The 27,359-nt window shown below is 48.5% G+C and overlaps 2 protein-coding genes across 5 annotated transcripts in view; one reads left to right on the forward strand and one right to left on the reverse strand.

Annotated features, from left to right (window-relative positions):
- SDF2 (stromal cell derived factor 2) lies at positions 1-1,645 on the reverse strand. The gene is made up of 3 exons (XM_071765464.1): positions 1,412-1,645; positions 1,121-1,317; positions 1-441 (listed from the first exon to the last, which is right to left on the reverse strand). Exons 1-3 carry the CDS (start codon positions 1,578-1,580, stop codon positions 154-156), a joined length of 654 nt encoding a protein of 217 aa, XP_071621565.1. The 5' UTR covers positions 1,581-1,645; the 3' UTR covers positions 1-153.
- SUPT6H (SPT6 homolog, histone chaperone and transcription elongation factor) overlaps positions 1,598-27,359 on the forward strand; it is a 27,808-nt gene continuing 2,046 nt past the window's right edge. Inside the window, exons 1-36 of one of the 4 annotated variants that reach the window (XM_071765463.1) lie at positions 1,598-1,707; positions 7,620-7,761; positions 8,227-8,385; positions 8,572-8,642; positions 8,983-9,178; positions 9,605-9,689; positions 10,075-10,348; positions 11,517-11,618; positions 12,066-12,182; positions 12,590-12,679; positions 13,170-13,312; positions 13,566-13,717; positions 14,210-14,308; positions 14,437-14,566; positions 14,673-14,823; positions 15,249-15,403; positions 15,968-16,163; positions 16,488-16,627; positions 16,705-16,822; positions 16,944-17,020; positions 17,184-17,319; positions 17,710-17,847; positions 18,148-18,315; positions 18,769-18,896; positions 19,923-20,130; positions 20,705-20,852; positions 21,091-21,233; positions 21,843-21,983; positions 23,071-23,266; positions 23,399-23,637; positions 23,924-24,037; positions 24,593-24,717; positions 24,877-24,989; positions 25,377-25,454; positions 25,543-25,709; positions 27,011-27,195. In XM_071765463.1, the coding sequence (XP_071621564.1) occupies positions 7,653-7,761; positions 8,227-8,385; positions 8,572-8,642; positions 8,983-9,178; positions 9,605-9,689; positions 10,075-10,348; positions 11,517-11,618; positions 12,066-12,182; positions 12,590-12,679; positions 13,170-13,312; positions 13,566-13,717; positions 14,210-14,308; positions 14,437-14,566; positions 14,673-14,823; positions 15,249-15,403; positions 15,968-16,163; positions 16,488-16,627; positions 16,705-16,822; positions 16,944-17,020; positions 17,184-17,319; positions 17,710-17,847; positions 18,148-18,315; positions 18,769-18,896; positions 19,923-20,130; positions 20,705-20,852; positions 21,091-21,233; positions 21,843-21,983; positions 23,071-23,266; positions 23,399-23,637; positions 23,924-24,037; positions 24,593-24,717; positions 24,877-24,989; positions 25,377-25,454; positions 25,543-25,709; positions 27,011-27,195 (4,991 nt within the window). In that variant the 5' untranslated portion in view covers positions 1,598-1,707; positions 7,620-7,652. Of the gene's footprint in view, positions 1,952-7,619; positions 7,762-8,226; positions 8,386-8,571; positions 8,643-8,982; positions 9,179-9,604; positions 9,690-10,074; positions 10,349-11,516; positions 11,619-12,065; positions 12,183-12,589; positions 12,680-13,169; positions 13,313-13,565; positions 13,718-14,209; positions 14,309-14,436; positions 14,567-14,672; positions 14,824-15,248; positions 15,404-15,967; positions 16,164-16,487; positions 16,628-16,704; positions 16,823-16,943; positions 17,021-17,183; positions 17,320-17,709; positions 17,848-18,147; positions 18,316-18,768; positions 18,897-19,922; positions 20,131-20,704; positions 20,853-21,090; positions 21,234-21,842; positions 21,984-23,070; positions 23,267-23,398; positions 23,638-23,923; positions 24,038-24,592; positions 24,718-24,876; positions 24,990-25,376; positions 25,455-25,542; positions 25,710-27,010; positions 27,196-27,359 lie in introns of all 4 variants that reach the window. The other 3 variants (XM_071765461.1, XM_071765459.1, XM_071765462.1) reach the window with 3 other exon arrangements.

Consider the following 27,359-nt stretch of genomic DNA (forward strand, 5'->3'; position numbering starts at 1 on the left):
TTCAGGACTTTGGGATCTACTTGGTGTTGTATTTGGGGCTCTGCATCCTGGCATGTGTCAAACCCACACTGGTACAGGGCCCATCACGCATGTCAAGTGTCCCTGAACCCCGCTGGGCAGCACCTCGGGGCTCACTGGCAGTCTGTCTGTCCATCACAACTCAGTGTGGTACTGCTCTGCTTTGAAGCCCTCGCTGGGCTGCATGAAGATGCCCTCCATCACCTTCCAGTAGTTATTCTGGCTGGAGGTGGCCATGCCATGAACCTCCTTCTGCCCATGGATGGGCCGCCCGTACTGCTCCCCTGTCACCGAGAGGAAGACCTCGGTGGAGGTGTGCTGGAACCGAACCTCTTCCTCCCGAGCCCAGTAGGTCCCACTGCACACCACTGTCCAGTCATCCAGGTAGTCACCCTCGCCGTCCTCCCCGAAGGCGCTCACCTCCTGAGGGGGGGGAAAAAGAGCTTGTTTGGGGGCTGGGAGGAAGAGGAGGGGTTAAGGGAGGTGAGTTGGGCTCCGAGGGCCAAGAGGGGAGGAGAGGAAAGGGCTGGGTCTAGGGAACAAGGTGGAGGACCTGGGATTGGGGCTCTGTTGGGACTTGGAGGGGCTTGGGGAACAAGAGGGAGCTGGTAGGGACCCAGCTAGGACGAGGGAAGAAAAGTAGGGACATCAAGAATTAGAAGGGCCCAGGAGGGACTCGGGGACAAGTTGGGGCTGATGGGGACATGGGGACCCAGCTGAGACCAGGGAACAGGGTAGTTGCCCCATATGGACATGAGGGACAAAGGGCACCTGTACTAGACTGGGAAATAAAATGGAGTTGGCTGATACAAGGAGGACAAGGAGAACTCAGTTGGGAACAAAATGCTGTCAGGGACATGAATGACAAGGGGGACACAGCTGGGATTGGTAGTGACAGGAAGACCCTGGAAGGGGAACAAGGTGGGGCGGGCTGGCAGGGACATGGGAGACATGATCGGGACCACAGAACACGACAAAACTCTCAGCGACAAGGGGGACCCAGTAGGGACTGGTAGGGACGGGGAGAACCCGGCAGGGCCTGGGGTGACAAGGGGGGTGCCTCCGGTGAGGTGGGGGTGATACGGGAGTCCCGGGGGGGTACCTGGTTCCCAGAGAGCGGAGAAGTGAAGCGGTGGCTGTGGAGGTTGCGGCCGGTGCCCAGGTGGGTGAGGCGGATGGCCTGGCCGCAGCGCACCGGGGTGCCCCGGGAACAGGCGGCGGCCGTGCGGGGCCGCACCCGCCAGTAGCTGTTCCCGTCATCCGCCGCCGACACCCCGGTCACCGACTGCTGCCCGCTGCCTGCAGAGAGGGGAGAACCGCGATCAGGCCCCGCTACCGGGGCCGTAACTCACGGTGCCGGTGTACCGGGTGTCTGTGGGATGTATCCCGTTACCGGAGCCGTAGCGCACATCGTGCGAGTGCAGGCGGACATTGTGCCGCACGTTGAGCAGCTTGACCACGGAGCCGCAAGTGACAGGCCCGGGACCGCCGCTCACCGCCGCGCCCAGTGCCAGCACCAGAACCGGCAACAGCACCGGCGCCGCCGCCACCTCCGGCCCCATCCCTCCGTTGCCGCCGGAAGCGGAAGTGGCGCCGCTCCGCCCGCCCGGAGGTCGCGGCTCGTCTGCTCCGCCCCCCCTCGCTCGCCGCCGCCGCCGCCGAGGCCTCCATTTTCCCTCGGCGCCTCGGGTAAGGCCGCGGCGAGCGGGTCGGGGACTGCGGCGGGCACGAGTGGTGGTGAGCGTGCCCCAGCCAGGCCCGCGTCACTCCCGGAGGCGCCGGGGAGGCCGTTGCCAGGGGAACAGCGAGGTGGCACGGAGCCCCGGTGCGGCTGCGAGGCCTCTTGGGCTGTGCGGGCCTGGGACCCGGTAAGGGCGGCGGAGACGTCCCGGTGCTTGGCGGTTCGGCTTCAACCAGCGGTTGAGGTGTGAAGGTAGAGACTGCCCCTCCGCTCCGCGTTGCCTGCGGCACCAGGAGCCTCCCGGGCAGGAGACCCCGGCTGGGGACTGGGGGTGGGGGGGGGAGGCCAGGCCGGGGCGGGGGGGGCTGCAGTCCCGGGGCTATGGGATCCCAGGGCAGAGACTCCAGCGGGTTTCTCCGGGACAGCGCTGACAAGGTGGGAAAAGCTGTTGAAGGAGACGAGGTGGACGTGGGGAGAGGGTCGGCCTGGTTCCCGGAGGTGGGGAGTCGAGGGTCTGACCTTTGTTTCTCAGGTATACCAGAAATTCCCCGAGAGCTGCCTTTGGATTTGCAAAGCCCCGGCAAGGTTCTCCAGGAAAAGCTGAGGGGCAGCAGCCTGGGAAGGCCTTTTTTGAGGGTTAATAACTGCCCAAAGGGTGGCAGAGGAGGGGTGGGGTGAATGATGGGTGCTCACAGCACAGTGAGGTTATTGCAGAATTTCACAGCTGTCTCTGATGCTTTTTAAATTTTTTTCCCTGCATATAGTGATGTGGAGAAGGAAAACTTAATCTTAAATTATTTAGATTAGCTAAACCGGGCAGTGGGAAGTTTTAGGGACCAGATAATACTGAGTTGGCTCAGAGCTAGTGTGATAAACAAGATACAGGAGCAACGAGCTTAATGAAGGGAGCAAACACCACAGCAATTGGCTCTACATCAGCTTTTACTATTCAGGAAAGAGTTGTTGGTGTCTCAGCAATTGCTCCCTTTGAAATATCACTTCAACACCCTGCCCTAGCCTAAAAAAATAAAGGTATTTTGGAATTACTTTAAAGGAGGAGAAAACAAAGCAGAAAACATCATTAGGCCACTGCATAAATTGCTGGCAGTCTGGTCCCTGGGTGTTGCTGTCAGCTTTGTCTCCAAAAGGAAGCACTGGGAAAGGCAGGGGCAGCACAGACCAACAGGTTTTTGGGTGAAAAAACCCCTTTGTTTCCTCACCTGTTGATGGGAAATAAGATGAAGTCATGGGCAGGTCAGAGAAAGCAAAGAGGGAACATCAATTTTCTGTTTCTTACAGGAAATTATGATGCAGCAGGTCTAAAATAACCAGACGGAAGTGCTTTTTTCACCCAAGATGCTGTGAAGCTGTGGCACTCTGCTGCGGGATGTTCTGCTGCCCCATAGCATCGGGGGCAGTGGGACCAACAGGGAGCAATAAAGTTAACAAAGTGGGCATGGGGAGTTCCTGAGCCTTGGTGGCTGGCTGCCTGGACTTTCCCTGTCGTGGCATCATTGTTCTCTGGTTGTCGTTTCACCCTCTCTGTTCCTCTGCACACCTGCTCCCAAGGAGGGTGGGAGTGTCGGGTGTAGGCCCTGGCTTCAGAAATTTGTAAAAACAGCTCCAAAAGCTAAATACAGAGCTATGTGGTGCTGATGCCCTGCCTGTCAGGGCTTGGCACTCACAGAAATCCCTGTGCCAAAAGGGGCTCTGAGGAAGAGCTCAGTGCTTGGGCCGTGCCCATCAGGGCAGTTCACTGTGGTGCACTTGAGTGCCTTACAGTGCTTCTTCACAGGGCTGTTTTTGTTAGGTTCATAAGATTCAAATTAAAAGATGGCAATAAGATCTTGCCTGAATTCCGTGGTGGGATGCAGCCTGGATCATTGCTTAGTCACACATTCTGGCTCTTTGTTTTGGTTGTTTTGTTTTGTTTTTTTTTTAGGAAACCAATATTGATGTAATTACACTTCATGGGGTTACCTTTGCAGTTGGTTTGGGATTTTCCTAATGAGCCATTTATCATCACAGTCGTTTAGTCCTGTGGATGTACTCTGGCTGTGCTAAAATAAATGTCATGAGCATTTCATTGATGAAATTAATCAACTGGGCTTCCTTAGGCTTTGCATCTTAACCGAGTCAAGTTTCCCAGCTGCCTTCTCACTGTGCTTTCTGAATCTTCTTCAGTGGAACTTTTCTGTGTGAATTGACATGGGAGCTGGGTGGAACTGTTCAGTGGTGTCTTTGGAGGTGTGATTCCATGGACGTATGTGATCATAAGTGGACTGTGAGATGAGCCATGAAGCAGCAGGCTTCAGAAAAGCAGCAAACAATTCCTCTGCAAACCCTTTCCCCCCAAAAAATAAACCCCACAAAATAATTGCTAGCATGGGTCAGGGTCTTGATATGGTTTCTCTCACAAAAGATGGGGAGGATTGAAGGACCCAAATCTCTTCAGCACCCAGGCTGTAGTAAAGCCCGAATTAGCACTTTTTTCTGCATTGACACTGATGTCGTGTGGTTTGTTGCTGAATAATAAATATATCTCATTGTGAGAATGCTCCTTGGTTATTCTTTGAGCACTGCTGAGGTCTCCTGCCTTAGTTTGGCATCTCCATGCCCAGAGAGCATCCTGGTTTCCCTCACCTCACACACGTGCAGGCTTTGAGGTCCTGTGTGGCACTGCAGGAGTTTTTCCCATAACATAGCTGGTGTTTTACATGTAGTTGCTGCATATTTGAGTTTTTAAAACCTGATGAGTTGCATTTTGCTGGTGTATGATGTACCAAGCTATGTCTGCCTGCAGCTCTGCGATGTTTTGTGGTGCTGAGCAGCCAGTAGGTTATCTGGGTGGGTGGCCAAGGTGTTCCAGGTGTTTGAATACCTGGGTTCCAGAACTCCCAGGTCCATCACTATGCAGCAGATGTTCAGAACAGCCCTGCAGTGCCTGCAGTTGGCATCCATCCCGATCCTGCTGACCTGTTGGAGACCTTCTGTCTCAGTATTGACAACAGAGTATTGTTGGCTCAGGGTCATCCGAGTTAAAAGGAGCCCTGGACTTTGGACACTCGCCATCAAGTCCTTGAGCTGAGCAAAGTGCAGACAGCCCCAGTGGGAAGCAGAGGTCTGGTGATTGCCAAGCCCAGCACTGCTCTGCTGTCGCTGAGCAGGAAAGGAGGTGCTTGAGGTGCCCAGATTGGTTTGGAGGCACCCACACCTCCCTCACCCACTGAGGTGGGTGAGCAACTCATGTTGCTGTTGTGTGGCCATTGGCTGTGGTCCATCTTGGTGGGTGTCTGGTGGGTACCTTTGGGGTGAAGCTCTGTGTGTACATCACCTATGGGAGCCTGTCTGTCACAGCATGGGTGAGCACGTAGGATTAGGCACTGTCTCCCAGCCTTTTTGGTGCTCCAGTGCAATTTGGTTGTTGCTCCTGTGCTGCAGCAATCTGTGAGCCTCCCTGGGAGTGTTCCAGGAGGTGGGATGCTGCTGTGCTGCTCCGAGGGAGGGCCTGGAGCATGACACAGCAGAGCTGGCTCAGTGCTCCTAGGTAGGGAGTCTACACCTCCACCCTCTGCCTCCCTCCCTCCCTCTCCTGTTTGATTTCAAACAAATGCCTCTCTGGCAGGGAGGGTGGGAGAGGCACCTTCAGTCTCTATCCAAATCAACATGTCCTTGGTGATAGCTACCCTGGCTTCCATTTGCCACCTCTAGTGACAGCTCTGAGCTGGATTTCCCTGGAGCTGACAGCGCCCAGGCTTGTGGGTGGTTGGCTTGTGTGGAACCTGCTTGGCTGGATCGTGACACGAGAGCTTTGCTAAGTCCTAGCTGTGCCCTGCACCCAGACAAATTGGATTTGGCATGAACTGAAATTGCCAGGAAGCGGTAGAACAAGTAATGAGAAAGAAAGCTGGAATTGCATGCAAAAAGCTTTCCTTGCAGAGAATAGCAGAATTGTACATGCAGCTCTAATGAGGGGCATTTTCCTTGCTGGATTTATGTGGATCATTGACAGGAGAGAAATGAGGTTATTGGAAATGCTCTAGGAAAAGCCACTTAGCCTCCAGTTTTAGGTATGTGAATACATTGTGATGGGCAAGTGTAGATGAATTTGAGAAAGTGTAAAGTAATATTCACACACAGGCTGGTAAATGTAACAATTCCTGTTCCCCTGCTGTATGCAATTACCCTGTTCCTCAGTGGCATTTGCTTCAGGAACAGGTATTTAACTAGCATCTGTACCACCCTCTGAAGTGTTGTTTCCCAGAGAGATGCTTAAATTCCTGACGATGATTTCTGCAGTGTTCTCTTGGGGATGGGGAATCTGTGCTGACTGGGAGCAGAGCAGTGGACTTGACCCACTGCAATCTCTGCCTGTCCGAAGCATCTGATGTTGGCCACAGCCTCCTAATCCACAGCCAAAGAGCATGAGCTGGTGTCAACTCATGTCTGAAGTCTGGCAGAGGTTGTCTTTGTTGTGGGTTTGTTTTAATGAGATACAGCCAGCACATTCCCATGGAGCTGTTAGTATTTTAAGACATGAAAAACTATCCAAGATCAACCTTGTAGTTTTTTGCTGTTTTGTTGGGGGATTTTTGTCTTGAATTGAGAAATAAGATCCTGTAAGTAAATTAAGTTCTCTCTAGTTGTGTTTGTGCACTAGACATGGATCTTGGGGCAAAACAAGTCCCACACATGAGAACTGACATGTTAAAGCCTTGAACAGGCTGTCCCTTAAGGGACTGATTCCCTTCAGCTGTTTGTTTGCAGTGGGGAGGTGATTATGGGGACATTTTTTAAGCATGTTTGTTTAGCTGGTATTCCCTGGCAGATGAAATTCTTATATATGTATATATTTTCTCTGTGTTAAATTACATTAGGTGTAATTTAACGTGGATGCTTTGGCTTTAGATCTGACGCTTCCTCTGAGGTTCTTTTTGTACCTTCCCAAAAGCTGGTACTTCTTCCTGGGCTGGGATGTTCATCTTCTCAGCCATTTAAGGAACTGATTTGTTTGGCTTTTTTATAGCTGACTTTTGTAAGCTTCTGTTGGGTTTGGGGTTTTTTTGTGTATGTAAAAATGGAACTAAAAAAAAAATCCTTTGACAATTTAAAAAATTACATGAAATTTTGTAACCACAAAAAGTGGATGACTCAGAGAAACAGAACTTGAGCCATGTGTCTTTGTGGACACACACTTCCCATTGTGTCAGCTGCTTCTAGAAACCCTCATTGGGGGAAAACATCAAACAAGAGGTTTTGGATATTTAAAAAAAAAAAAAAAAAAGTCTACATAGTCTCTTGTTGCCTCATAATTACTGGACAGAGGCTCCTGGTCTGGGACATCCCAGCCACATCTCCAGCTGTGTGGGGTGGTGGAGTTGGGCAGCCCACAGCACCCCCAGTCCCTCCTGTTTGCTCCCTGAGGCTCTGTCAAGCCTTGCTACCAGCCTGCCATTGCAGCTCAGCCAAGGCCCTTCTCAGGGTTGCTCTGGCTTCCCCAGCTGAGTGAGAATCAGTCATATCAAAATCCTAATTGCTCAGACTGTGTGCCTAACACCATGTAGCCTTGGTGGCAGCGTGGGGTTGCTTTCCTGGCTGTGTGGGAGGGTATGGATGGGAAGAAGGGCCTCGGCTGCGTGCGAGCTGGGAGCTCAGCTGTGGAACAAGAGCTGCTGTGACAGGTCCTGTCCTGCTCAATGAGACATGGGGTGACAGGAGCTAGCAGCCCTTGGCTGCTGGCTTTGGATGCCTAATCTGTGGTGACAGGGGTGTCCAGGCAGGGTGGACACTGGGTAGCTCAGGGTCTTGGCAGATAATTTCAAACTCTTGCCTTAGCTGCCTTCTCTCCAATAGCTGGCATGGGTAAGTGCTTGTGTTTTGCTCATTCAGCTTATGTGATGGATGTTTCCTCTTCCCCCAGTTCCTGTGGAGCTGTGTGTGAGACCTTGCAGCCATGTCTGACTTCGTGGAAAGTGAAGCTGAGGAGTCGGAGGAGGAGTACAACCAGGATGGGGAGGTTGTGCCCAGAGTAACCAAGAAGTTTGTAGAGGAAGAAGAGGATGGTGAGTGTACTTGACTTTTCTGAGTTTGCTGAATTGTCTGTGTGCCATGCTGCTCTGTTTTACACCCCAGGACATCTGCAGGTGGAGCAATAACTGCACAGTATGGACAGCTGTAGTTGCTAATCTCAGCTGTGGAAGTGCTTCCTTTTCTTAAAGTGTTTACATGGTTTTTATATTTGGCAGTAGAAAATACACTGCCACACACCAGTGGGACTTGCAGTCACACAATTTGATAGTGAACAGTAAAAGCAGAGGAATTCTCCCAGTGTGACCACTCCACCTGTTACCTCTGCATAGAGAGCTTGAGACCATGAGATAAGAGATTGCATTCTAGCACGAGCAGCTGGCTGGGTTCTGTGTCAGTAAAAGCACTGAGTTAACACTGTGTGTTTGCACAGAGTTGAGATGGAGTCTTGGCAGGTAGCCAGTGAGTTGATGTCTAACACTTGGTGCTCTCCACCCCAGATGAGGAAGAGGAGGAGGAAAATCTCGATGATCAAGATGAGCAGGGGAACCTGAAAGGGTTCATTAACGATGATGACGATGAGGAAGAGGAAGAGGAGGAAGAAGCCAGTGACTCTGGAGACTCTGAGGACAACGTTGGCCACAAAAAGAGAAAGCGCAGTAAGTTTTACCATGATTGTTCATAGCATGCCACAGCGTAATGCTCTCACACTGCCCTGCCAGGGAGCAGAGCTCTCCCTCTGCCCTGGGTGTTTTTGTGGGCTGGTTAAGCTATAACCTTCTCCTTGGTTGATCCATTCCCAGAGTACAGGGAGAGTGTAACTCATCTCTGCTTTCTTCTTTTAGCTTTTGATGACCGCCTGGAGGATGACGATTTTGACCTCATTGAAGAGAACTTGGGTGTTAAAGTCAAAAGAGTGAGTTGTGTTCCTGTGCCGCTGTCATAGGGTGGTGTGAGTTAACACAAAGAAGGATGGGTGAGTGGTGCCCCCTGCCTGCCCCTACCCCCTTGGAAAGGGAGAGCTATGTCCTTGAAGGAAGCAGGATCTCTCCCTGCCCAAGCAGCCAGGAACTGACTTCTCAGAGTTTGCAAAATTTAGGACCCCAAAGAAATTTTCTTCTAAATATTTTTTAAAATAATAATAATTTTAAAATTCTTCTTCTTAAATCTCTGCAAGACAGTCTGGGTAGAGACAGCACTGAGCTGAGTGTCTGTGCCAAGGTTTCTGTGTGCTTATGAGGCCCGTTTGCTTGCAGCAAAAATTCAGGCGTGTGCGAAAAATGTCCGATGATGAGGATGATGAAGAGGAAGACTATGGAAAAGAAGAACATGAGAAGGAAGCCATTGCTGAAGAAATTTTTCAGGATGGTGAAGGCGAGGAGGGAGGGGAAGCTGTTGAAGCTCCTGTTGCTCCTCCAGAAGAGGAAGAGGAGGAGGAGGAAGATGAATCTGGTGAGTAGAGTTGGTCAGACATATCCAAAGTTTGTCCTAGAATTAAAGCACAGGAACCAAGTTAAGGCTTTTTCTAAGCTGTAACCAAAGGCTGTAGCCCTCTTGTGGTCAAGCTGCTCTGATTAGTACCAATCTCCAGAATTAAATCTGGGTGGGAGGTTTAGTTTAGTTGACTAAACCTCTTTGTCCAGGAGCACACTACATATCCTGGGGTGCTGAACATCTCTAAGCTGCCTCCAAATTGGAAATAGTCAAAGTAAGGAAGTCAGGGCACTGTTTGGTACCTTGTAGCACAGCAAGTGCCTGCCTGACTTCTCCTTTCCAACACTGCTAGTACCACACATGCACTGGCTGAGCTGAGCTTTGTCAGAGGTACCAGTTGAATATGTAAGTGTTCTGACCCCTAAATTGTTTCTCAATGTCTAGATATTGATGACTTCATTGTGGATGATGATGGACAACCTCTGAAGAAGCCAAAATGGCGGAAGAAGCTCCCTGGCTACACAGATGCGTAAGTATTGATTGGAAATTGGCCTGGAGCCTCAAAAACTGCTCAGATTGCTTAGCATTAACTGCAACTGCAGAATAATTCAGCTCATGGTTGACTACCACTGGTCTCCTTCCCCAGAGGAAACTGGTGAATTTAAACATGGAGTCTGTGATTTCTTAAATGTCTGACTCCTTCTGTTCTCCCCTGAGTTTTTAGTAGTGGTACCCAAACCAGTTCCTTAGGAGAAGTAAAGCATGTAAAGCTCAGAGCTGTGTGCCTATCTGTAATTTTTTAGCCTCAGTGCAAAACTAAAGCTTAGACTTGCATCCTCTGGCCTCTTCTGTGTGGCCAGAAAGCTGTTCTGCGAGCTGCACTGTGGGGCTGAGCAACAGTTTTTGCCTTCTAGTGCTTTGCAGGAAGCCCAGGAGATCTTTGGTGTGGACTTTGACTATGATGAGTTTGAGAAGTATAACGAGTACGATGAGGAGATGGAGGAGGAGTATGAGTATGAGGATGAAGAAGCTGAAGGGGAGACCCGTGTGCGACCCAAAAAGACTGCCAAGAAGCGGGTCAGCCGGCGCAGCATCTTTGAGATGTATGAACCCAGTGAGCTGGAGAGCAGTCACCTGACAGACCAGGACAACGAAATCCGCATTACAGACATGCCTGAGAGGTTCCAGGTGAGGGAAGAAGGGTACTGGTGTGGGTGCAGAAGGCATTTCAACTCCCACCAAGTACAGCAGGCCTGGCATCTGTGGGCCAGCTTCCTCACCTGACTGCTGGCTGGGTTTTGGCATCTTTCTGTCTTTGAAGATCCCACCTGTCAAATGTAAAGGCTGAACTGGTGCCTTCAAACGTTTTGGCTGTGCAGGCTGGGTTTTAAAACTGGTCATCGTTTCTTTGGCCACTGGGTGCCAGTGTGACACTCCTGGGAGTGGTGCAGGGCTTGTGCTCTGCTGAGATGTCCTTTATGCTGAAAGCTTTTAATAATCCCATGAGTTGTATCTCTGAATAGCAGGAGAGAAGCCTGAGTGTCAGAAAAGGTTTGTTAGGGTTTTCTGGCCCACCCTGTTCTGTGTTTCTGTAAAACACTTTAATCCAAGCCATTGAGACTTACACTGCTCTCAATGTGGAGTCCTGTTAGTGCTGATAGGAGTCAGTCCTGTGTCTAACATTTTTGTCTTTAAATTTTACCCTGTCATCAAGTTTTCCCTGAACAGTCCTTGTTCTTGGATCTCTCTTAAGTGTATGCTAATGTAATTCTGTGCAGGGGCTCGTTACCCTCCTTTGTAAAATGGGGCATCCAAAGCTGACAGCTTTTCAGAAGGACCTTTTTTTACCCCTGCCAGCATAAAGGAACTCTGTGTGTGATGTTTTCTGGTCCTATGTGGCCTGTTCAGACATTTTGTCATCTTCATGGGTGTCAGCAGTGATTAGAGCAGGCCTGGAAAAGAATTGGTTGGGACTAAATGCTTGGAGAAGGTTTGGAGCTGCTTTATGTTCTGTTATTCTATGGCTGCAGCAAGAAAAACTGGTAACAAGGCTAAAACAGGCACAGCAGGCACAGATGGATTGGAACAGGGGATGTAGCTGCAGAGGAAAGATTCTGTGCCATCACAGGCCTTTCCACACGCCTTTGATAGAATTTTTAGCTGCCTTTAGCTAGCGTGAAGCTGATGCAGGTTTCCTATGTGCTCAGAAGATGTGGTGTCATCCTCAGCAGAGCCCTGTGGGAGGTATTGAGGCCCCATAAGCCACCTGCAACTCAAACCAATCATTTCCAGGCTTCTGGAACATGTGGTAGCACAAGCCCGTGTTGCACCTGCTCACCCAGTTGTCTCTCCACAGTTGCGGTCAATCCCAGTGAAGAGTGCTGAGGATGATGAGCTGGAGGAAGAAGCTGACTGGATTTACAGGAATGCTTTTGCAACACCCACAATCTCCTTGCAGGTAAAGGACTATTCCTGGGAGTTCTGTCCTAAAAAGACTTAGTTGTTGCAGATTTCCAACACTGTTCCAGGAGTTTGCTCAGAGGAATGGGGTGCCCAATATAAATTTCTTTCTGGTTCTGAGTAGGTCGTTTAACATGCACAACCATAAAACAAGACAAAAAGGAACACAGAGAAGTTGCAAGAATAATTGTCAAGAATGGAGTATTGAGGAGCATTGAGGGCTAAACTAGTATTAGCCATGATCTGTTTTTAACCTTGGTCAGATGCTGCTTCTCTGTTTTCCTTTGATCCAGTCAGGGCTAGGATGCTTTTCTGTGTCTAAAATCAGAGCATGTAGCCAAGACTGCTTTCCCAGCTAACAAAAGGATCACCATTTCCCAGCCTTAGACTGGGCTGGTCTTATGGGGGTCAGCTCAGGACTAAGATAAAGTGTTTTTCCTTTTAGGAGAGTTCTGACTACCTTGACCGTGGACAAGCTGCCAGCAGCTTTGGCCGCAAGGGGCCCAGCACGATTCAGAAGATTAAAGAAGCCCTGAATTTCATGAGAAATCAACATTTCGAGGTAATTCACAACTTGGCTTCATTGCCAAGATAAAGAGTTTCTGTCTCCGTCTCCTGGCAGGATCAGCAGAGGGGTTGTTGGAAGCACTTAGGGCAGCTATAGTCCTATTTCCCTGATCCCAAAAAAGTTGATGCTAAATGAGATGGAGGAATTTCAGAGTGTCCTGAACCATGCTTGGTCCATTCAATCCATTATCTGAACTGTTGCCTGATGTTGCAGAAGCTCCTTGGTCTATGTGATGTGTTCTTTTGTGGAATGGTCTCAAGAGCTGAGGTGTGGCTTGGTGCATCCCCACACTGCTGCCCTGTTAGCTTGTTCTCACATGGAACAAGGTTTCTCTGGGCTCCTGGCTGCCAGGAGCAGCCCAGTCTCCTGCTTGGTGGTGATGAGTCTTGTTTGTGACCCAGGTCCCATTCATCGCCTTCTACAGAAAGGAATATGTGGAGCCAGAGCTGCACATCAACGACCTGTGGAGGGTCTGGCAGTGGGATGAGAAGGTGAGGAGTGTGTTTTCACTGCTTGTTATCCCACCAACATCTAACATGTCTTCCCACCTAGCCTGATACTTTCAGCAGGTTTTGTTTTGTCTTTGGAGACTTTGTGTCCTTTTCTTCACCAGTGGCTTTTTTTTTTGTGTGTGTTTGCTATCATATGGTTGTGAAAAGTTGTTTGACAAAAAGAGGGTTCAAAACAGTCCTTCCTCTTCACCAAGTTCCCTTTGTGTAGTGACCTTTCCTGCAAAGAGGTCAGATTCCTTCTCCACTATAAGGTAGAACCAAACCTTGATTTACTTTTTTTCTGTTAATACAATTTCTCTCTGAGATGAGATCTGCCACATGTGTCACATCTAGGCTTGGATGTGGATGAAGATTTTGACAGGTTTTTTTATGTGACAAATATCCTGAGAACCCCTGTATGGGAGAGAAGGAGTCAGATGAGACATGCAGCTATGGTGCATTTCACTGGAAATCTTTGTTCTCCTGTTAGTGGACCCAACTGAAGATCCGCAAGCAGAACCTGACCCGTCTGTTTGAGAAGATGCAAGCCTATCAGTACGAGCAAATTTCTGCTGACCCAGACAAGCCCTTGGCAGATGGAATAAGGGCCCTAGATACTACTGACATGGAGAGGTATGACACTGTGACATATTCATATTAATTCCAAAATTACTTTTAAAAGTGCTTTAACTTGTCCAAACAAGCTCTCCAGGCACTGCAGTGCATTGACTTCAGCTTCCCCACAAAGCCAGTAATAAGAAATATTTTTAGAAGATGAGCCCAAGTGCTCCCTCTGCCTGATCTGTACCAGAGCAAGTTCCTCAGGTGCCCTGAGCAGGGCTCAGCTGCAGGCAGGGTGTAATGTTCTGGCTTTTGCCTGCCCTAGGCTGAAGGATGTGCAGTCCATGGATGAACTGAAGGATGTTTATAATCACTTCCTGCTGTACTATGGGCGAGACATTCCCAAGATGCAGAACGCTGCCAAGGCTGCTCGAAAGAAGCAAAAGCGGATCCGAGAGGATGGTGAAGAGGAGGAAGGTTTGTCTCCAGATTTGATATAGTCTCCTAATTGTGGGCTGGTTGAAAATTCTGGTTGAAAAGAATAGTAAGAAACTTTGTGGAAAATCACAGCATATAATTTCTCAGCTGTTCACTTCTCTCTCAAGTTAGACTCAGCTCTTCCAGGCATATCTGAAAATTCTTAAAATTTGCTGCACAAGGTGCTGCTTTTCTGATGAACTAAATACCACCCCACATGGCAGGGGCCAAAGCAGGGATCAGCCACCTTGGTGTGAGTGTTAATATGCAACCCATTTTTGCCATTAAAACTGCAAAAGAATGAAACTGAAGAGAAGATAACATTTTCAGGGTGTTTTTCTAACCCTGAATAATTTTAAGGCTGTTGTGACCTTTCAGATGTTTTTGTGGAATTTACTCAGTTGCAAAACGTAGATTGTGTTTGATCCCTTTGCTGTGTTCCTGACACACTGCAGCTATAAAGAGGCCTTGCTAACCATACCATTCCCACAGGTGAAGGGGAAGATGCTGAAGATGATGAGCAGAAAGGGCCTGAGCTGAAGCAGGCTTCCCGTCGGGATATGTACACCATCTGTCAGACAGCCGGGCTGGGTAAGGCTGTGCTTTATCATGCTGAGCTGGCAGTGTGCTGTGGTCTGGCCCACATGCTCTCCTGGGTGGTGTGGCTTGCTCCTCATTCATTTTTATGTTTTGGTTTGGTTTGGTTTTTTTTTCTCCAGATGGCCTGGCCAAGAAGTTTGGCCTGACACCTGAGCAGTTTGGGGAGAATCTCCGAGACAGTTACCAGCGTCATGAGACGGAGCAGTTCCCTGCAGAGCCCCTAGAGCTGGCCAAGGATTATGTGTGTAGGTCAGTGTGGGAGGATTTTTATGGAAGTCCTGCAGACGTGACTCTGAAAAGGAGATCCAGGGGCATTTTCAAGTACTAAACTTTCATGTTGCCTTTTTGTTTTCAGTCAGTTCCCAAGCCCTGAAGCTGTTCTGGAAGGAGCTCGGTACATGGTGGCTTTGCAGATAGCCAGGGAGCCTTTAGTCAGGCAGGTCCTGAGACAGACTTTCCAAGAGAGAGCTAAGATCAACATTTCACCAACCAAAAAGGGGAAGAAGGTAAGGAAGGGAGCCCTGACTCTTGTGGGTCAGTTCAGGGAAGGATCTAAATAACATGCAAATGCTCCATCTTTTTCCATCTTAAAACTTCTCCCACATTAGTGGCAACTCTGAATAAATCTTTAAGGAGAATGTGAGCTGGGCTGTTGCAGAGGCCAGCTTAGCAGCATGTTGCATGTTTAGCCTCCGTGTTTCATCAGACCTGATTCTTGCTGTTGAGATGTTGCTTTCAGTTATTGAAATCACCTCTGTTTTTGTGAGTCTGGGAACGAATTCCAGTGTGTCCTTCTGGGGAAGGAAATGCAGACTGGCAGGCATGGGGGCGAGGGGGTATTGAATAAAAACCATCATCTGCCATGGGATACAGAAGGGTCTTTCTTCATGAATGCCCTGCATGCATGCTGAATGTCTCTCTTTTCTCCCAGGATGTTGATGAAGCCCACTATGCCTATTCCTTTAAATACTTGAAGAACAAGCCTGTGAAGGAGCTGCGAGATGACCAGTTCCTGAAAATGAGCCTGGCAGAGGAGGAGGGACTGCTCACTATAGATATCAGCATCGACATGAAAGGAGTGGAGGGGTGAGTCCTCACTGCCCATGCCATCTGTGCCTTGGCAGAGCTCATTCATAGAGTGCTGTTGGGCACTGCTAGGGCTCCTCAGTAACCCAAATTGCTCCTGGAAGTCATGGCTTGGAGGTTTCCTGCACCTTAAAGACAAGCAGTCTCTCAGGGCCTGTCTTTTTTCTACATTTGAATGAAAACTAGATGTCTGGTTAAGTCTGGCTTATTCATTTGAAGACAAACTCCAAAGCTTTTAGGATTTTTGCAAAAGAGGTTCATTTCTCTGTACATCTGTGTAGCCACACTGCAATAGGGGTGGGCTGGAGTGGCTGTGGGCTGCCTCCTGTTGCACTGATCAGGTCTCTCTGTGCTACCAGCATGTCCTTCAGCTGCAATCTGTAGCAGCAGAGCTTTTGCAGCTAAAGGAGTGTTTGATGGGAGGATGGACTCTTCTCTAAATTTTCCAGGCAGCTTGTTGAATTTGAGGTGCTCTTATCACATCTCTGTGCAGGAATCTGCCAGTGGTGGTGTCTGTGCAGGTGTTTGGAGCCCTTCTGTATCTTCTGCTCTCATTTCTTGCAGTTATGGTAGTGACCAGACATACTTTGAGGAAATCAAACAGTTCTATTACCGGGATGAGTTCAGCCACCAGGTGCAAGAGTGGAATCGGCAGCGTACGATGGCCATTGAGCGGTCCCTCAACCAGTTCCTCTACGTGCAGATGGCTAAAGAATTGAAGAACAAGCTGTTGGTGGAGGCCAAGGAGTACGTTCTCAAGGTGAGACAAGGGGCAGGTGGATTTGAGTCAGAGCTTGGTTTACAAATGCAAACAGTCCTGCAGCGTGCTGGGGAGAGCTGCTGACAGGTCAATAAGGAAGAAGGGGTAAGCAGGGGGCTGAGTCTGGTTGTTTCCCAAGAGTGGAGAGATGAGCAGATACCTCGGTGTGAGGGAAGATGGGCTCCATCATTCTGGAGAGCTGGTCCCAATCTGGACAGAATCTACTGTCTTGCTGCCTTGAGTAGTCCATGACCTTCCCTCCAGAGAAGGGCCACAGCACCTGCAGATCTTCTCACTCCTCTCTCCTGTTTTCCATCCTACCAGGCTTGCAGCAGGAAACTGTACAACTGGCTAAAAGTATCTTCATACCGACCTGATCAGCAAGTGGAGGAAGATGATGATTTCATGGATGAAAACCAAGGGAAGGGGATTCGAGTGCTAGGCATTGCATTTTCCTCAGCTAGGTAGGAAAAAGGAATTGTCTCTGGATCTGTGTTCAGCTTTAGCAGATCTCTGTGTCTGAGTGATCTCTCTTTCATAGGGACCACCCTGTGTTTTGTGCCCTTGTTAATGGAGAGGGTGAGGTTACAGACTTCCTCCGCTTGCCGCATTTCACAAAGAGAAGGAACGCCTGGCGTGAGGAGGAGCGGGAAAAGAAGGTGTGCCTTGGTGCAGCTATTGTTGAGATAAATGTGAAATAGGAACCCAGGGCTGGTAGCTTGCTCAGTAAAGAAACCATTTAGCTTTTCTACTCTGACTTGCCTTCACTTTGCTTTCCAGGCCCAGGATATTGAAACCTTGAAAAAATTTCTCCTGAACAAGAAACCTCACGTGGTGACAATTGCAGGCGAGAACAGGTCAGTGTTTGTGTTCTTCCACTTCCCAGTCTCCTTGCAGTACTTTCCTCATGCCTGTCCGTGTTTCACTGTTTCTGCCCCTGGTGTGAGTTAACACATTGGGTTTATCTCCAGGACCCAGCTTTGCACTGTCCCCTCAATCCCCTTGCCCCTCTCTCCCTAGGGATGCTCAGATGCTGATGGAGGATGTAAAGAGAATTGTTCATGAGCTTGATCAAGGGCAGCAACTGTCCTCTATCGGGGTGGAGCTGGTGGACAATGAACTGGCCATCCTCTACATGAACAGCAAGAAGTCTGAGGTGAACCTTCTGTTATTTCAGCTGACCCTTAGTCTATTGCTTATTTGTGCTCCTCCATTTGTTGTGCTGGCCCTAGCTTCTGTTACCCTTTCCCTTATGTGGTCTGTCTGCTAGTGATGTATTGATCTTAGGGTCAAACCAAAATGTCTTATTATGGCATCTCTGAAGAGATGTACAAAGTAGATATTGACATAGTCTGAAATGAATCTTGCTCAGCTGATTGGATGGGGTTGTTTCATTATTCCTTGCAGCGGAGTTCCTGGGAGCATTTCACCTTGCCCTGAGCATCAAATTCTTCCCCTGTTCCAGTCTCTGATCTGTGTTTGATACTTGTGTTACAAAGTGTGAAAACAACATCAGAGTTTTCCCTAATTCTCTGGCCTCTTGCAGAATGAGTTCCGGGATTACCCACCCCTGCTGCGTCAAGCTGTCTCCCTTGCTCGCCGCATTCAGGACCCCCTCATAGAGTTTGCCCAGGTCTGCAGCTCAGATGAGGATATTCTCTGCCTGAAACTCCACCCTCTGCAGGTAACTTGGTCTTGTGGGATCCTCCCCTGCAGGAAGAAGTGGCCTGGGACAGTTTGTTGTCAAAGAAAAGTGTTCCAAGTTGAACTGGTGCGTGTTCTGTCTATTCTATGCCGCATCCAGGCCACACAGAACCTTGGGGTTTTTTGCCTCCTTTAGCTCACCTGCCTTTAGGCTGTTCTCAGGGGTAACTAAGGTTCAGCAGTGTTCCTGAGAGCCACTCTGTTGTGTTAGGCACAGTTTGCTTATGCCCAAGTGTTTCAGGCACCTCCTTTCCAGGCTAACGCTTCTGCTTTCTGTCAGGAGCACGTGGTGAAGGAGGAGCTGCTGAATGCCCTCTACTGCGAGTTCATCAACCGTGTTAACGAGGTGGGAGTGGATGTCAACCGAGCAATTGCTCACCCTCACAGCCAGGCTCTGCTCCAGTACGTCTGTGGCCTGGGACCACGCAAGGGCACTCACTTGCTAAAGGTAAGGAGGCTTCTGTCCCTGCCTACAGAAACAAGGCATCCCCAGTAGTGTGCAAGTTGGCCTGTGCTGTTACAAGCTGAGACAGAGTCCTCTGTGCCAAATGCAGCTGACAGCTCCATTGACATGTGGTTTAGTATATTATCTCACTGCACCACCCCTGAAGTTCTTCATGGTCTTATGTTCTTGATAGAGCCAAGCAACTCAGCAGTTGCTTACCTCTGTACTGTAGAAGACACAAGGGGAAAAAGCCAACTCTTAGAGTAGGAGCTGTTATGTGTGGAGCCATCTCCTTTCATATCATGTTGAGACACAGGCAGGGGCAGCAATTTATGAGTTGTGATGGGTTTGTATCAGATGCCTTGAACACTGCAGTGTCTGGTGTGAGTCCTCAGCTTTACCTGGAGAACCTTTCTGTTGGAATATCAGGGTTTATTCTGTCACCTTTTTCTGCAGATCTTAAAACAAAACAACACACGTCTGGAGAACAGGACCCAGCTGGTTACAATGTGTCACATGGGACCCAAAGTGTTTATCAACTGTGCTGGCTTCATCAAAATTGACACAGCCTCTCTTGGCGATAGGTGTGTGTGGGTTTACTTTCAGTGTCACTTGGGGTATGGAGTGGAGTCTGTGTTCCCAGGAGTTTCTGTGTGGCCCCTCTGATTTCTGGCCAAGTTCAGGTATTGCTGGTTATTAATCTGATTCCTAAGGGGAACTAAACTCGTGCAGCAATGTGAGCTGCAAGACATTAATTATTCAGCTTGCTAAGGTTTGAAAGACCCTTTGTGGTCAAGAGGAACCAAACTAAAAACAGGTCTTCCCCATCATGGTTGTCATGCCTGTCCATCAGTAACCCTTTTGCTTCGTTTCTGCCTAATCCTGCAATCAGTTTTTCTGAAGTTTCCAACTTGAGGCATAACTCAGCAATTCACCTTCCTCTTAAATTGGTAGCAGTGCCAGGAAGTTTGTAGAGCATGAGGTTACTGGTAACTAAACAAGAGATGTGTGTTTGGAGGATAGAGAGGGAATCTAGTTTCTAAACCTCTGGCTGAGTGCTTTGCACAAAGGAAACACTTGATGGAAATGTGCTTTCTCAAGGACTGGCACAGTGTCCTCCTTGCCTTTGAAAAACACTCTGGGAAAGAACACTTGGCTGAATCCTTACCCTACAAGGTGCCTGGTTCCTGCAGGTTACAAATCCCTGACACACAGGGAGTGAAGTACAGGTTCCCCCAAAGACCTGGATGCAGGCAGCTGCCCTGCCAGTTGGCAGCACTTAATTTGTGTGAGGAGAGAAATTGTGAAGAGCTGTGTGCTCACAGAGCAGCTGTATCCCACACAGTGCTCACATCTAGAGAGCATCTTAAATGCCTGGCTTTATCTTTTCAGTGCAGGAGCTGCAGACTGGCATTTATTATGTCTTGGCGTGGCTTCTGTTGATTTAGCAAGAAAAAATTCATTTTAGTTTGTTGCACTAAGGGTAGAGGTGGCAAAGCACCATGCAGTCAGTTGTGGTGCTCAGCAGCATGGTTTATTACTGAGCTGAAGGAGGTGACTCTGAAACCCTGTAGAGTCCTTATCTGAACATTGCTTTGGTTTTATTTCAGTACTGATTCCTACATTGAAGTCCTGGATGGATCTAGAGTCCATCCTGAAACCTATGAATGGGCAAGAAAAATGGCAGTGGATGCCTTAGAATATGATGAGTCAGCAGAGGATGCGAATCCTGCAGGAGCTCTAGAGGAGATCTTAGAAAACCCTGAACGTCTGAAAGACCTGGATCTGGATGCATTTGCTGAAGAACTGGAAAGACAGGTGTGCTGGGGGCTCCTGGTGCTGAGAAACAGAAGTGAAGCTGTGCTGTCCAGCTCAGTTTCTTGTGTGTTATAGCTGATGATCCTGATCCTTTTTGGGAGCTGAGCATTTAGCTCTTACTGTTGTAAAATATATAAACAGCCATGACAAGTACTCAGTGTCTGACAGTGGCATGTAGTAAATGTGTATGGAAAGTACACCTTGGTGGAGGGAGGAGGGAGGCAGGAGACAGTAATTAGACTGCTTAAACTGTATTTCATGAACTAAGCTAACATTTTTCTGAATGTACTGGTACTTTAAACCTCCTGTGACTGTTGGATGATACACTGTGCATTTCTCTTTTTAAAATTTACTGTTTGATAAGTCCCTTGAATTCTTTCATAACTTACACTGGATTCCCTCCTCACTTTGAGGAAACTTTGAGGAAAACTCAAGGAACCTTGAGGGAAAAATATTCTATATCTGCATTTCAGCAGAAGGAAGATTCTAGATTTATCATACCAATGTATTACTGCTGAAGTTAAAATCCTCCTTCCTGCTGCTCATGGCTTTATAACCTTTGACTACCATACAGGGCTACGGCGATAAGCATATCACTTTATATGACATCCGAGCTGAACTAAGCTGCAGGTACAAGGACCTGAGAACCCCATACCGTTCTCCAAACACAGAAGAGGTCTTCAATATGCTGACCAAAGAAACTCCAGAGACTTTTTATATAGGTACATCCCTGGTTTCTGTCGTTCTAAGTTAGGATGTGTAAAGATGGGGCAGAGGGATTGTGGTGAGAGTGATGTTGGGGTGGTGCTTTGGTTCTGTGTATGTGAAGCGTCTTTTCAAGTATTTGGGTAGTCTCTTAACACCTTCATCCACAGCTATTTTAGATGGAAGGAACTGCCCAGCTCTGCAGTTGACATTCAGTTTTTCATTCTATCCTTCTCCTCTCCCATCACACCACAGGTAAAATGATCATCTGCAATGTGACTGGCATAGCCCACAGGCGACCACAAGGAGAAAGCTACGACCAGGCAATACGGAATGATGAAACTGGCCTTTGGCAGTGTCCTTTCTGTCAGCAGGACAACTTTCCAGAGCTCAGTGAGGTGAGGTTCCTTCTCCTAATGGACCTGCCTTTGTCAGGAGTCTGAGCATTTTGTAGTGTCCTTAGAAGGCAAAGTATCTTTTGATTGCCTCAGTATAGTTTTGACAGATCCTTTATGGCTGCATTATGGATTTTAGTGAACTGGGCTAGGAGTGAAATGAAGCTGGTGCTGAGCTGACCAGTTCTTTGCAAATACATAAAACAGGCCAGTTTGTGGTCCAGGTCTGGGTTTTACACCAAGAAATTGCCCGTGACACTAAGAACAGAAGGTTGTTCTGCCACCTTCTCAATTTTAAGAACTTATCTGGACTCCCTGCTGCTTAATGCAGCTGTACTTGAGGTCTCTTCTGAACACTGCTGAATTCCAGCCTTAGTAATCTGTGACTTAAAACCCTATAGTGTTCATTAGCAACCAGCCTGTGGTCAGAGTCTAAAAACATTTTGACCTTCCTGACTGCAAAACCCCACAAGCCAAGAACCAAAGAGGAAGACTGCATTGCTGAGTCACATTCATAGAACTCCTTTGTCCCCTTTTAGACTCGCTTGAGTGTGAGCTGCTGGGACTGTTTTGTTTCCATGCTGAATGACTTTTCCTTTTGCCTTGCTCAAGGTTTGGAACCACTTTGACAGTGGTTCCTGCCCCGGTCAGGCCATTGGAGTGAAGACACGTCTGGATAATGGTGTTGCTGGCTTCATCCCAACAAAGTTTCTTAGTGATAAGGTGGTCAAGCGGCCAGAAGAAAGGGTGAAGGTATGAAAGCAGTGGATTTTCATGTATCCAGCAAGACCTGGTTGAGCATGGAACTAATACCAAATATTCAGATTTTGGTTAATAACACTGTTCCCTCAATGACTTTTCAAACTGTATTTTCCTTTAAGGACTTGAAATCAGCTGCATGCTCAGGTTCAGGTTAGTGTCCTCCTCCCACTGTGCAAATCCTTTTGGCAGCTGGTGGCAACCATGTTAATCAGTTAACATGTTGCACTGCAGGAGGATTTATTACAGTCTGGCTAAAGTCTGGGTTTAGGAGACCAGAAGGCATTCTAATGCAGAGCTGCCCTTTGTTTTGAGCTCTCCAAAGAGTTCACAGCACTGCTGTTAGATATGCAAGGGTCACTTTCCTCTCTCATAACTTCTTTTTCAGTCTCAGGTCATTTGTGGAGGTCAACAGAAATACTGATCTTGGGCAGGGTAGGGTTTGAAGTTCTAAAAGAAACAAAATCACACATTTTTATCACATGATGAAATAGAGGTTTAACATCTTTGCAGTCTTTTGGGGTTCTCCTGACAGGCCATGCAGGTGATGGATAATCCTCTAAACTCAGAGGTCTCATAATTTCTTTCAAGAGCTGTTAAGTTTAGCATGGTTAACTGGACTAAGACATTTTAGGTTTTATGATGGGGTTTTCTGTTCTCCATTTAATTAGAGCAGTTTTGAGTGTCTTCCACTCTTTTTTCTGAACAGGCTTAACTGCTTTCTTGCACATCGTGAAGTCCAGTTTTGCTGATGCTATTGTAAAGATACATAAAATAGCAAAATTAATTGTCCTTAGTCTCCAGAGATGTAGTTTGCTTATATGGTATGGAGTGTAGGTAGTAGATGTGCTGGAGAACTGCCCATTTTCCCTTTCATCTTTGATTCTAGTCATCTTGGGGATAAGTTGATTTTCAGTTGGCATGGAAGGATCATTTTAAGAGGTTGTATCATCCTGAAGTATAGGAGCTTATTTGTACTTCCTAATTGTCAGTGTGACCCCACACAGATCTCTCTGTAGCACAAGGAGGCTGGCACATCAACCATACTGCCTAATCAGCATTGCCTGTCCCTCTCCTGCAGGTGGGAATGACTGTTCACTGCAGGATTATGAAGATTGACATTGAGAAGTTCAGTGCAGACCTGACCTGCAGGACCTCAGATTTGATGGATAAGAACAATGAGTGGAAACTGCCTAAAGACACCTACTATGACTTTGACTCAGAAGCTGCAGATCACAAACAGGAAGAAGACATGAAAAGAAAGCAACAGCGGACAAGTGAGTCTCATTTTTCTCTCCCTCATAGTGCCATCCTTCCCAGGGAGCTTCAGGAGAATAAGCACAGTTAGACATAGGCTTGGAGTACAGCAGGTCTTCCTGGAAGCCTAAAGACTCCTCTTTGTCCTCTAGCATACATCAAGAGAGTAATTGCTCACCCATCATTCCACAACATCAGCTTCAAGCAAGCTGAGAAGATGATGGAGACCATGGACCAAGGGGATGTGATTATTCGACCAAGTAGCAAAGGGGAGAACCACCTGACTGTCACCTGGAAGGTGAATGATGGGATTTACCAGCATGTGGATGTCCGAGAAGAAGGCAAGGAGAATGCCTTCAGCCTGGGCTCCACACTTTGGATTAACACAGAGGTAAGGGCCCTGCAGAACATGGCTGGGAAGGACTTGGTGGGGAAGGAGAGAAGAACCTTTTTGTCAGGGACAGGTTGGCACCGCCTTCCCATCCCTGCAGCTGCTTTCAGGCTGTTAGACAGTAACTTCCATTGCAGTTTCTCAGATTCTTGGATGATTCTCACCTTTTTGGTTTTTTCTTAAAGCATCCAGCCTTGCTGTGCAGCATGTATGACTGGGAGCTTTATGCTAGGGTCAGAGTTCCTCATCATGCACCCTAAATACCTCTTTAAATGTGTTTTCAAAGGAGTTTGAAGACCTGGATGAAATTGTCGCTCGCTATGTCCAGCCAATGGCTTCTTTTGCCAGAGACCTATTGAATCACAAATACTATCAGGACTGCAACGGTGGAGACAAGAAGGTGAGCCTGTCCCAGGCTGGAGTAGCTTGTGTGGGAGATAAAGGAGCATAGCATAAGTTTCTTTGTCTCAGGACAGGTCATAAACTCTTTGAGTCTGGTGTGAGCTGCTGCTGGACTGACCTCTTTGATCTCCCTCTTGTTACTTAGAATCCTAGAATCATTTCAGTTGGAAAAGACTTTTGAGATCATTAAGTCCAACTGTTAACCAGCTTGGCAATCACTTCCCAACTGCAGGTCTCAGGGAGATTGTCTCAGAGCAGTAGATTTAGGACATTGGAGTGTGGTGTGCTACAGCTGGCTGCCAGAGCAGCAGAGGGTTGCCCTGCCAGCAAATACCACTGAAGGGGGAGGGGTGTTGGCTTTCTGTGACCTGGTGACATTTGCACACCAGCCCTACACAGAAGTGGTGCAGTTGGTGGATTACTGGTGTCAGGACTGTGGGAAAAAGGGCTGACCACAGCACGGGGGCAGATACCCACAGGTTCTGGGTGTTGCTAAAAATCCAGGTTCTTATTGAACATTTCTCTTCTTCTCTTTCTTGCTCTGTCAAATTAGAAGCTGGAAGAGCTGCTGATAAAGACCAAGAAAGAGAAGCCAACATTTATTCCCTACTTTATCAGTGCCTGTAAAGATCTACCTGGAAAATTCCTCCTGGGATATCAGCCTCGCGGCAAACCAAGGTGAGAGGCAAGCCCAGCAGCTGCATCTGGGTACTCAGTACCACACCTCAAGTTATCTCTGCCAGTTTCTCTTCCAGCTCTGTCAGTATCCCTATAGGTCAGGCTGCCCTTACCCAGAGTTTGGCCTCCTGACGATATTGTATTCACTGCTCCTCACAGGATAGAGTATGTGACAGTGACACCAGAAGGATTCCGATACCGGGGCCAGGTCTTCCCTACCGTGAATGGGCTCTTCCGATGGTTTAAGGATCATTATCAGGACCCTGTTCCAGGTGAGCACCCCAAAACCTGAGTACTCAGCTGTTGGTTGCCTGACTGTCACATGATAGGGACAGTTATTAAAGGATGATTTCATGGATTTTGTCCCTGGAACATATCCTAGGATTTTCTGTATGTGGGAAATTTCACAGCAATGCTCAAGTGTTTGGCTTCCATGGACACACTGATTGCTCTCCTGGTAGAGAGCTGAGTGGGCCATGCAGCAAAGGTTCATCTCCATAGGACTCCCCCACCACAAAATCGTACACACACCATTGACCAGTGACAAAACATCTCACCAGTACAAGTGTTGCCTGTAGTTTTTCAAATCCTGAATTTCAGGCCAAAAGCTGCTCTTCTGTAAGAACTCCTCTATCTCTCTGGGTTTATATTTTATACAGGTATTACCCCAAGCAGTAGCAGTCGGACCAGGACTCCAGCTTCCATTAATGCTACTCCAGCTAACATTAACCTGGCAGGTCAGTATAAGCCTTTCCTCATGGGAATTTGGATGAAAGCTTCTTTTCCAGGCTCTTCTTTGTCTAACCTGATGTGTCTTTCTTGCAGACCTGACCCGTGCAGTGAATGCTCTACCACAGAACATGACATCCCAGATGTTCAGTGCCATTGCTGCCGTGACAGGCCAAGGACAGAACCCAAATGCCACCCCTGCTCAGTGGGCATCCAGCCAGTATGGCTACGGAGGCAGCGGAGGTGGCAGCAGTGCATACCACGTAGGTGACACTTCAGTCTCTGAGAGGGGGGTGCTGGCAGTGCTAGGAGCCATCCCATGGGAGTTGACTTGGAAGCCTATGGAATTACTCGTTACCTGGGATCATCCAACACTTGTACTTGTGGTACTGCACAGGGAGAGACCTGGTCTTTAGACCAGATTCCTGCTCAAGCATTGGAACAGGCTGCCCAGGGCAGTGGTGGAGTCACACAATCCCTGGAGGTGTTCAAAAAGCATGTAGACATGGCAATTCAGGATATAGTTTAGTTAGCATGGGGGTTTTGGGTTGACAGTTGGACTGATGATCTTAGAGGTCTTTTCCAGCCTGAATGATTCTGTGATTCTTCTTGTCTCCTGTGTCTGAGGAAATATGACACGTCATCCAGTCCTGCTCTGCAGAGACCTGAAGCAAGGAGCAGATGGGTCTGGCCCCCCAAGGAATGCAGCAGGGTGGAGGGGTGGGATCCAGCGGTGCGGGTGCACAGCCTTCCAATTGTGCCCCCGGTTGGCAACGTGAGCTGCCAGTGGAAGAGATTAGCTGGGAAACTATGTGCTGAGCTTGCAGAGCTTTTCAGATCAGCGTGCTAATCTCTGAGCTGCACCGGCAGGTGAACACCTCAGCCTGGCCAAACACCCAGAGGCTTAGCAGGGAATAAGATGGAATTGGACAGTTTCAGCTCGTGCTGAAGTCTTTCCTCATGGATGCTGGTGCCAACCTCCTCACATCCCACCCCACCAGCTCCCCAGCTGACTCCAAGGCCAAATCCATCTGCGGGACTGAGGTGCCTGGGTACAAACAACACACCCAGCCCTTAGAGAAGACCCGATGAAGAGGTGCTGCAAGACAAGGCTTGCAGGGAAGAGTGATCCTCTTTCAGACCACCCTGGGAGGCTTTCGTGGAGTTTGGCACAGTAAATGCTGAGCCAGGGATAGGCAGGGAGTGTGGATAACCTGGTGTGTTAATCATCAAAACAATGTGAAGGAAAAGAGAGGTGAATGCTGGGAGGCAAAGAAACTAAGCACTCCATTGGGCAAACAGTGATCCAGTCAGCTTGGGATAGGGGAGGGAGCCATCCTGGGAGCCGCTCTAGCCCACAGGGGAAGAGTTCATCTCTTCTTCATGCCCACTGCAGGACATCATTCCTGATGGCTTGCCCCAAGTGTCTCTTTTGCCCATCTCTTGTGGCCATTATCTTTGCTTGGCTGAGGCATCTCCCCTTGTAGCCTGGGTGGGGTGAACAAGGCAATCTGGGGTGGTCCTGGTCTGTCCTCTGTCCCCTCACACTTTCTGCTCTCTGCAGGTCTTCACAACTCCAGCACAACAACCGGTGGCCACCCCTCTGATGACCCCCAGTTATTCCTACACTACTCCCAGCCAGCCAATTACAACACCCCAGTACCAGCTCCAGGCCAACACCACACCCCAGTCCACCCAGTCCCAGACACAGCAGCCATCCTCCAGCTCCAGGCAGAGGCAGCAGCCAAAGTGAGTGGCTTCAGCACCGGGTGCATGTATCCATTTGTATAATCTTGATTGGTTTTATGGATTTTTGTGTAACCCCAGCATTAACCTTCCTGCACAGGACCCTTTGGGAGGGAGAGCAGGGAAGCTCTCCCATTCGCATGTCTCACCTCTTGCCTGTGTTGTTG

Source organism: Heliangelus exortis, chromosome 21 (assembly GCF_036169615.1).
Source record: "Heliangelus exortis chromosome 21, bHelExo1.hap1, whole genome shotgun sequence".
Taxonomy (NCBI): Eukaryota; Metazoa; Chordata; class Aves; order Apodiformes; family Trochilidae; genus Heliangelus; species Heliangelus exortis.

What these genes read in the sequence shown, in the direction of transcription:
- SDF2 (XM_071765464.1), bottom strand. Translation starts at nt 1,580, where the DNA reads ATGGGGCCGGAGGTGGCGGCGGCGCCGGTGCTGTTGCCGGTTCTGGTG. An exon ending in CGATGTGCGCTACGGCTCCG is followed by an intron (nt 1,318 to 1,411) that starts GTAACGGGATAC and finishes CCCTCTCTGCAG; the next exon opens with GCAGCGGGCAGCAGTCGGTG. An exon ending in CTCCGCTCTCTGGGAACCAG is followed by an intron (nt 442 to 1,120) that starts GTACCCCCCCGG and finishes CCCCCCCCTCAG; the next exon opens with GAGGTGAGCGCCTTCGGGGA.